This window comes from Tigriopus californicus, chromosome 2 (assembly GCF_007210705.1).
Source record: "Tigriopus californicus strain San Diego chromosome 2, Tcal_SD_v2.1, whole genome shotgun sequence".
NCBI classification, from domain to species: Eukaryota; Metazoa; Arthropoda; class Copepoda; order Harpacticoida; family Harpacticidae; genus Tigriopus; species Tigriopus californicus.
In genome coordinates this window covers 9052304-9061431 of record NC_081441.1, presented here as the reverse complement: position 1 = coordinate 9061431, position 9128 = coordinate 9052304, and the positions used below count along the sequence as shown (strand labels likewise).

Sequence of the window (9128 nt, the reverse complement as noted above, 5' to 3'; positions counted from 1 at the left end):
AATCAAATACGCCATGGTCCAAAAAAGACGAAGAAAATGAAAATAACAATACGTACTTGTTTCATATCAATTTGTGATCTGAGAAGTTTCAAAGCCAATTTTGGTATTTGGAAAAACAAGAAAAAAACTGGTGTTATTGAATAGATTCTAAAAGACTGACATAACCAAGAGTCGCAAATAAACGTTATTATTAAAAGTTCGTTACCGAATATCTTCAAACGAAATTAAAAGAAAAACTAAAATGTCAAACCCATATTCATGTACATGCAAAAACATCCCAAAAGCACAGGGTAGATTTTGTTCAAATAAGAAAATGTCATCAAAAATCTCAATAGCATACTTCAAACAAATCTAAGATAGCTTTGTAAGTATCGTGATCCCTCTTAAAACCCAGATGAACTAACATTCCGATAGCCTGTTTGAGCAACACTAAGCTTTCAAAAAGTGAGTATATCAAGTTTATCGATAACTCGGTGCTTGCATTTGAGCCCACGAAACGCTAGTCGCACACTCAAATCAAGGCGTTCTGCCAAGATTTGTGGACGGCTTTCGCTCCCATGCCCCTCTTTATTACCTATACATAGGTTACCTATTCTTTCCGGCCTCACAGACCGTTTGTTGTGCATGTACCCCATCGACTTTCCCCGTTTGCGGTTCGTGCTGCGCTTGTTTTCCTCTTAGTATGTCCAGATCTTGAGGAGATGAACCTGGGACAGTGGTGGTACCCAAAATGGTTGGGCTTCGTCCTCCTCGTGGCCAGTCAGTTCCCGTTTAACGCGGGGATTGACAATGGCAAGCGACCGCCAATCACGGAGGTCACGGCGGATAAGTTGGCTGACTTGGTTGAGGATTCCGAGTACCTGGCCGTTCTATTCTACGATCCAGCCAAGTTGGGGAATGTGAATCAAGTGGTCCATCAATTGGAACAAGTCACTTTAGAGGGCAAGTACGAGACACCCATCGTCAAAATCGGAGACGAGGATGAGTTCCATTTGTATGGCATTAAAACCCGCCATGAATTGCCCGTACTTCTCTTGTTCGACGATGGTGTTCCTGAGAGATATCGGGGACAGTCCTTCAATCACAAGGATGTGGAGCTGTGGATCACGGACGAGGTCAAGAGCGACGATATTGATGTGGTGGAACTGGACGTTCTGTGGAGCGTGGCAAAACTCTCGGAAGCCGTTTTAGCCATATTTTATGAGGAAGACAACTCAGTTTTAGCGGGTGAGGAAGACGAGATCCAGCACTTTTGCGAGCAATACGATATCGCTTTGGCCAAGGTCGAAGGGAAGGCTCAAGCAGCGTCTTTTGGCTTCAAAGATCTCCCAGCCATCTCGTATTTTGAAAATGGCGTTCCCTCTATCTATGAGGATTCTATGGAAGATATGGAGACTCTTTTGGAGTGGATTGAGGAGCAAAGGACCTCGGCCACGATTGAAACCGTCTCGGAGCAAATTCTCATCCGATTGGTGAATGAAACTGAATATCTGGCCGTGTTCTTCACGGGTCCTTGCGACGAAAAGGCTCTCACAAATAAGGAATGCGAAACAGTCCTGGCTGAGTTAGAGAACATTGACGATGAGCTAGACGAATTTGGGATCCCTTTGGTCACGACCCAGGGGATTAAATATGCGGGCACTCAGCTGGGCGTAAGAAAGATCCCTGCTTTGGGACTGTTTCGTAACGGACAATTTCTCCTTCATGAAGGAACTTTGGACAACGAAAGGGATCTTTTGAGTTGGTTGATCGATGAAGAGACCATCGAGTTACCGGGTCAAATCGAAATTGTTGGACCTCAAATGCTCAAGAGACTGATTCGAGAAGAGGACCACGTGGCTGTGTTATTCTATGATAATAAATCTGACAACCGGAAAACTGCCAATATTCTCCAAGGATTGGAGACAATTGACGATGATCTGGACGGGGATGGTATCGAATTGGTCAAGTGCACCAATACCAAGATGTTAGCCACCACATTTGGCTTGTTCAATCCTCTCCCTGCCTTGATCCTTTTTGACCATCAGGTTCCAATAGTGTTCCCTAAAGACGGGGACCTTCTCGATGAATCTGATGTTCTCATCTGGATCCGGGAAATGAAAGAGAATGAAGAGATTCCCTTGATTGAACTACCAGCCCTGGAAAAATTGGCAGTCAACGTGGAACATCTCGTAGTGGTGTTCCATGACCCAAACAAGCAAAAGCAACAGCAGTTCATTGAAGACATGGAGAATGTGGACGAGGCTGCGGCAAGCTTAGAAATGATGATGGTCAAAGTTGACGTGATTGAAGCCGGCAAACGATTCGGCATCGACGTCTCACCAGCCGTGGTCTATTTCGAAAAGAACGTTCCCAGTTTGTACGATGATGACTTTCACCCTGAAACACTACTTCATTGGCTTCAGGAACAATTAATCGAGGCTCGGATCAAGAAGATTACACTCAAGATGCTTGATGATCTTATCAAACAAGAGGAATACATTGCTGTTTTGTTCTTGTCCAATCATGACACTCCAGATCATTGCGAGGAGCTGGAAAATGATTTGGACACGATCGACGAGGAGTTGGAAAAGCTCGGGATAATCTTTGTCCAAATTGAAGACCAATCGTTTCCACAAAAGATCAAAGCCCCAGAAGATGAACACTTGGTGGTCTTTTATAGAAACGGTCAAAAAATTCTTTTTGAAGGCAATATTGAGTATGAAATGGCAGTCCTCAAGTTTCTGACCGACCTGAATCATATCTTGCTACCTGATCAAATTGAAGAGGTGGGTTTGGCCTTGATGGAACACATGACCGAAGAACGTGAACATGTGTTCGTGTTCCTATATACCAAAGGAGATGGAAGGGCAATTAAAGTCCTTAAGAAGTTAACTGCAATCAACGATAACTTGGAGAATGACGGAGTGCTTTTAATCAAAAGCTCAGAGGATGGAATTGCTGAAGATTATGGATTGGGATACATTCCAAGATTAGTCTATTTTGAACGGAAGATCCCCGAGCCTTACGTAGGTGATCTCATGAACGAAGGCCAAATTCTGAAATGGATTTCAGACGAGTTGAAAAAAGACGAGATCAAATCGGTGACAAGGAACATCCTTGAAGGCTTATTGGACAAGTTTGATCACATCGGAGTGCTTTTTGTCGATGACGAGGACAAAGAAGAATTCAAGATTATTCAAGACCTGGAGAAGTATCATAATGAATTCACGGACGCGGGGCTGACTCTCGTTCAAGTGGATGATCCCGATTTCGAGCAAGAAATGGGACTGACCGACCTCCCAGCATTGGTTCATTTCAAGGAAAATATACCGTGTCTTTACTACGGCGAAGAGTCCAAGGAGTCCATTTTTGAATGGATGACCTTTATGGCTGAGGAGAACGTGATTGAAAATGTCACCACAGAAATCCTGGCCAAACTGAAAGAAGACGAGGAGTACCTTGGAATTTTTTTCAGCGGTCCATGCCACTCTGAGGACTGTCAAGAGGTTGTCCAAAACCTGGAGGAGATTGACGATGACCTTGAAGCCATCGGGATTAGCTTTGTGCGCATGCAAAATACCGAATATGCTCAAAGCACATTGGAAATTGAGAAGTTCCCAGCCTTGGGATTGTTTCGTAATGGGGCCTTTCTTAAGTATCGAGGCAGCCTTAGTGAGTCGGAGCCAATCAAAAGATGGTTCGTTAGCCATGGTAACCTCAAGGTCAAAAACCAGATCGAAAAAGTGAACACCAAAATGCTCAAATACTTTTACGAAACGGATGACAAGCTCGTGGTTCTGTTTTACGACGAGAAAGCCCGTGATTCCGACGAAATCATCCAAGTCATGGAGACCATTGACCACAAATTGGACAAACTTGGGATCTCCATGGTTCGGAGTTCAGATCCTGGAACAGAACTCCAATACGGAATCACAGAATTACCCGCCCTTGTTTATATTAAGAGTGGAATTCCTGGCAAGTATAGAGGAGATGTCATGAACGCCAGTGAAGCTTTCAAATGGATCAAAACTGAAGCCAATACGACCAGAATGCATGAGGTGAACGACATTGTCCTCACAAAATTGGTGGAGAAATTTGATCACATAGCAGCTGTCTTCTATGATATGGAGGAAGACCCCACCGTGGAAAATCTTCAGCAGATTGCTCCAGAATGCCAAGAGAATGACATTGCCATCGTGATGATCAAGGACGAAGAGGAAGCCGGTCGATTGGGCTTGGATAATTTGCCAAAACTTGTTTTCTACCATTCCGAAATTCCGTCCGTGATGACGGCCAATATCGACAATCCTGATGACACGTTTGACTTCCTGCAAAGGCACAAATCCGCCTCATTCATCGAAGAAGTGAGTGACAACATGCTTGAAGAGCTCATTGACAAACACCAGTTTGTAGCCGTATTCTTCCGTGGTGATGGTTGTCCCACCGATTCTGAGCACGATAATGATGATGATAATAATGATAATGAAGAAGGTGAAAATGATCCACCTCGATCCTCGAAACAATCCAGAGTCAATTGCGACAAGATACTGGCAGAAATGGAAACTATCGATGACGACTTGGATGATATTGGTATTATCATTGTCACCACGGCGGGATTTGAGGTGGCCAAAGATAATGGTATAAAAATCAGTCGATTAGGTAACAAATTATACCTTTTCGGTAAATTATGTGTCTTTTGCCTTAGGTGTTCGGGAGTTTCCAGCATTAGGCTTATTTAGAAATGGCCATTTCATCCAATTTGAAGGCAATCAAGAGAACGAGAAGCATATCTTGAAATGGTTGACCGACGAAGATACACTAAAAATCATTGGTGTCATTGACGAAGTAAGTGTCTTGGAAACGTACATAGAATGCATCAATGCAATGAAACGACACTTACCTTATAGGTAAACATTCCAATGTTGGAAAACATCTTGGTGGAACAGAACGACGCTTTTGTGTTTTTCTACAATAACTTAGACGCTGAAGCCCATGTCATCCTGGAAGAGTTGGAACAAATCGATGAGAAACTCGACAAGCAAGACCTGACAATGGTGAAGATTGCAGACCCTGAAGCAAAAGACACATATGGGATTGAGGCCTTCCCTTCTTTAGTCTATTTTGAAGAAGGGGTGCCCGTGGTCTATGAGGGTGATCTGTTCAATGACAATACCGTCATGAAGTGGATGAAGGCCATCTTAAAACAAGAGGAAATCAAGAACGTCACCACTTTGGTACTGAGGAAGCTCATCGAACGAGATCGAACAATGGCGGTTCTATTCTTTGACGAAGAGGGAGAGATGGATGGGAAAGTATTGGCAGAATTGGAAAAAATTGACGACGACAGCTCCAGATTTGGAATCAGCTTTGTCAAGGTGGCTGATAAGGAGGAGGCGAGCTATTATGGCATTCAAGATAGACCTGGATTATTGTATTTTGAAAATAAGATCCCTTCCATTTACGATGGGGATCTCTTGAATGAAGACAGTCTGCTGGAATGGTTGATTGAGCAAAAAACCACCGATACCATTGAAGAGGTAACCGATACCATCCTGGAGAAGCTGGTTTTAGAAGAAGAATTTATAGCCGTGTTTTTCTCGGGACCTTGTGAAGCAGATGATCCTTGTGCACTCATACTGCAAGAGCTGGAAACCATTGATACCATAATTACTGACTTAGGGATCATGCTGGTGACGACCGAAGACAGAAGTTTCGCCCGACAGCAATCTGTTCGAGGATTTCCAGCATTGGGATTGTTCAAGAATGGAGAGTTTGTGGTGTATGAAGGTGATCTATTCGACGAGATGATGATCCTCAGTTGGATCTCGGACAAAGAGACGCTTGACGTTAACGACAAGATAGCAGAGATCAACCAAAACATGTTGGAGCACCTAATCGAGACCGAAACTCACTTGTTGGCTTTCCTCTATAAATCTCACTCCATCCGCGATAATGCCATTGCTCAAAAATTGGAGAAGATACGCGAAAACAAGAGCTTCCAGGAGAAAAGCATCGATCTTGTGAAATGCTCGGACAAAAACGTTGAAAAGGCTTTTGGATTGGGCTCTCTGCCCACCTTGGTTCATTTTAGTCGAGGGATTCCTTTGGTTTATGAGGATGACATTGAGAAGGAAAAAAAAGTCCTGTCATGGATCATGCATACTACACAATTGGATGAAATCGAAGAGGTCACAGCTCCAATTTTGGATGTCTTGGTGGAACAAACGAACAATTTGGCCGTGCTCTTTTTTAACAAATCTGAAGAAGATGATGTTGCATTCATAAAAGACCTGGAAGGTTTTGATGATGAATGCGACTCTCTCAGCATTTCATTAGTCAAGATCAATGATGAAAGTAAAGCCCTCGAGTTTGGGATCGAAGCTACTCCAGCCATAGTTTACTTCGAAAATGGCCTGCCCAGTTTGTGTCCAAATGAGTTCTTGGATATGGCCAACGAAACGTTCTTTTGGCTTCAGGAACAAAAGAAGTTCGCCAAAATCCCGCAAGTCACCGATGTGCTAATGGAGAGAATAGTTCAAGAATCTGAATATGTCGTTGTTCTGTTCTTGGGATTCTGCAAGGAATCTAGTGATGATTGCCAACTTCGTCAAAATTTTGCCCGAGAAGCTCTGGAAGAGATCACTGAAGAATTGACCGAGATTGGTTATGCCTCTGTAATGAATCTGGAGCGAATGGCTGCTTTTCAAACCCATAACATCACTGAATTTCCAGCCATTGCTCTCTTCAAGAATGGATTGTTTGAAAAATACCCCGGGGACATACAGAACCTCCACGAGATCTTGAGATGGTTATCTAATGTGGAAACCATTGAGATCCTGGGCCAAATTGAACACGTAAACCGAGAGATGCTCAAATACCTGGTGGAAATGGAAGATGATCTGGTGGTTTTCTTTCACGAAGCCTCCGACAAATCGGTTGAAGACATCTTGGAGCGTTTGAAATCAGTGGATGACAATCTTGAAAGTGAACGAGTATCATTTGTGAGATGCTCAGATGTATCAGCATTGGACGATTATTCCCTGACCATGAAACCGTCCATCGCATATTTCAAACGTGGTATTCCATTGGTTTACATTGGAGATCTTCGCAATGATGATTCACTCTTAGGCTGGGTTACCCAAGAACTTCAATCAGAGCACATTGCCGAGGTAAAAGCCAACATTTTGGACTCTCTTTTGGAACGAGTTGAGTTTGCCGCCATTTTGTACTCCAATGGCAAATCTCAAGAAACCACCCAAGTCATTGACACTCTTACTCCTTTAGATGAAGAATGCAAAATGCATGATATCGTAATGGCGCAAATATCCGATCCGGACATCTTCAAAACCCTAGGGATCGAAGAGACGGTGGTTTTAGTGTATTATGAAAACAACATTCCCTTCCTCTATCCAGGATCCTTGTCCGATGTGAAATCCTTGAAAGAATGGTTGATCTACCAACGAAACATGGCTTCCATAGAGGAGGTCACGGATGACATGCTGGAGGAGATCATTCAAGAGAACGAATTTGTAGCCGTCTTATTTCTAGGATTGTGTTCTGACGATGACGAAGGTGAAACAGAGGAATACTGTGACACAGTGGTCGAGAACCTGGAGACTATTGACAGCTCCTTGGACGAATTTGGCATCGTTTTGGTCATGACAAAAGAGATTGAACGAGCTCACGAGCAATGGATATCCAAATTCCCTGCCATAGCATATTACAGAAACGGCGAGTTCATGCGGTACCCGGCGGAAGTGAGCAATGCTCGTGCCGTATTAAGGTGGTTAACTTCCATTAAAACCATGGATTTGGCGGATAGAATCATCGATGTCAATGCGATGACGTTGGATAAGCTTATTGAACGAGAGAGCTCCAGCATGTTTGTGCTCTTTTATGAGGAAAGAGATATCTTAGCTGATCGAATTCTGCGCAAACTCGAAGACATCGATGATGATTTGCCCAACGCGAACTTCTTGAAAACCAATGACGTTGAAGAAATCGCCGCCGAATATAACTTAGAACAACTCCCAATGCTGGCTCATTTTAAAAATGGGATCCAAACAGTCTTTTATGGAGACCTGAAAGAAATGGACTTAGTGAATGTATGGCTTCAGGAATGTCTTTCTCAAAAAATTGATCCCTACGTTGAAGTTACCTAAATTTTGAAACACCAAACGTCGAAAGAATCGATCATTTCTTGTGCATCATCTTTACTTAAGCATGGTGCTTGATATTGTTATGAGTGTGCATTTTGCTTACATGCCAATATCCTGTTTAATAAGATATTTTTAACCTACACATCGAGATTTCCTTGTGAAAGAGCAAAAATATTGAAGAATAGAGAGGGGGAAACGTAGGAAAACGTAGTCTAGAAATAAACGAACCATTTCAGAGAGGCACTTTCTGCGAACTATAATTCCATCGCGATGCCTCTGGTTTGATAGAACCTGGATATGGGTGATATGTGAAGATTATGTGGGCTTAAGCATGCACTCTTCTGAGTAGAAGTGGCACGACTCTGCTTCTCCCTTAACGTTAGAACATTTAGGAGTGTACACAATGTTTTTAGATGGTGTGTAACTGTGTACAGTAAAAAAATAATTTGGCCAAGACTTAAAACGAATAGATTTATGCTTTCTATAAACAAGTTAAAAATCAAAGACTTGAATGAGACCATATGGATATCAAGAGAACCATTTTCAAGCTTCCATCAAAGTAATCAAATCATCCGACATAGGGTGTTAAAAAGTAAGATGATCAACTGTGATCTAAAAAAAGTGGCACGTCCTTGATAGAGGGTATGTTATTGGTACTGATGTAACCAAATTTGCCCGTGACCAAACTTCAAATCCAGTACTGATGAGATTGGTCCCATTTTGCCTTTTTGGGTCAGATCTACTAACGCTTCCGGATCTAAAAAATCAATCAGGGACTAATCTCAGCAGGTTGGATTCCAATTTGCCGGCAATCTACATGCGCAATGCAGCTTGCTTGCATGAGTAGTTACTACCGATGGGGATCAAATTAATAATCATAGGAGTTGCTCTTAGGGCTACCAATTTACATTTTGAATGGCATTTTACATTTCAGGTGGAATTTCCGAAACCCTATAATTAGCGTATTAAAGTAACTCTGATTTTTCT

General features: G+C 42.6%; 1 protein-coding gene across 1 annotated transcript; it reads left to right on the top strand.

Moving 5' to 3' along the window:
* Positions 1-512: 512 nt before the first annotated feature.
* On the top strand, positions 513-8281 carry LOC131892599 (uncharacterized). Its single transcript, XM_059242412.1, has 3 exons — positions 513-4620; positions 4688-4827; positions 4890-8281. The coding sequence occupies exons 1-3, from the start codon at positions 702-704 to the stop codon at positions 8142-8144; spliced, it is 7314 nt and encodes a 2437-aa protein (XP_059098395.1). The 5' UTR covers positions 513-701; the 3' UTR covers positions 8145-8281.
* The last annotated feature ends 847 nt before the right edge of the window (positions 8282-9128 follow it).

Excerpts from the sequence above, each read along its gene's own strand:
- LOC131892599 (XM_059242412.1), top strand. The coding sequence starts at position 702 with ATGAACCTGGGACAGTGGTGGTACCCAAAATGGTTGGGCTTCGTCCTC. Across the intron at positions 4,621-4,687 it reads TGAGGTGGCCAAAGATAATG|GTGTTCGGGAGTTTCCAGCA; the intron begins GTATAAAAATCA and ends CTTTTGCCTTAG. Across the intron at positions 4,828-4,889 it reads TCATTGGTGTCATTGACGAA|GTAAACATTCCAATGTTGGA; the intron begins GTAAGTGTCTTG and ends CTTACCTTATAG.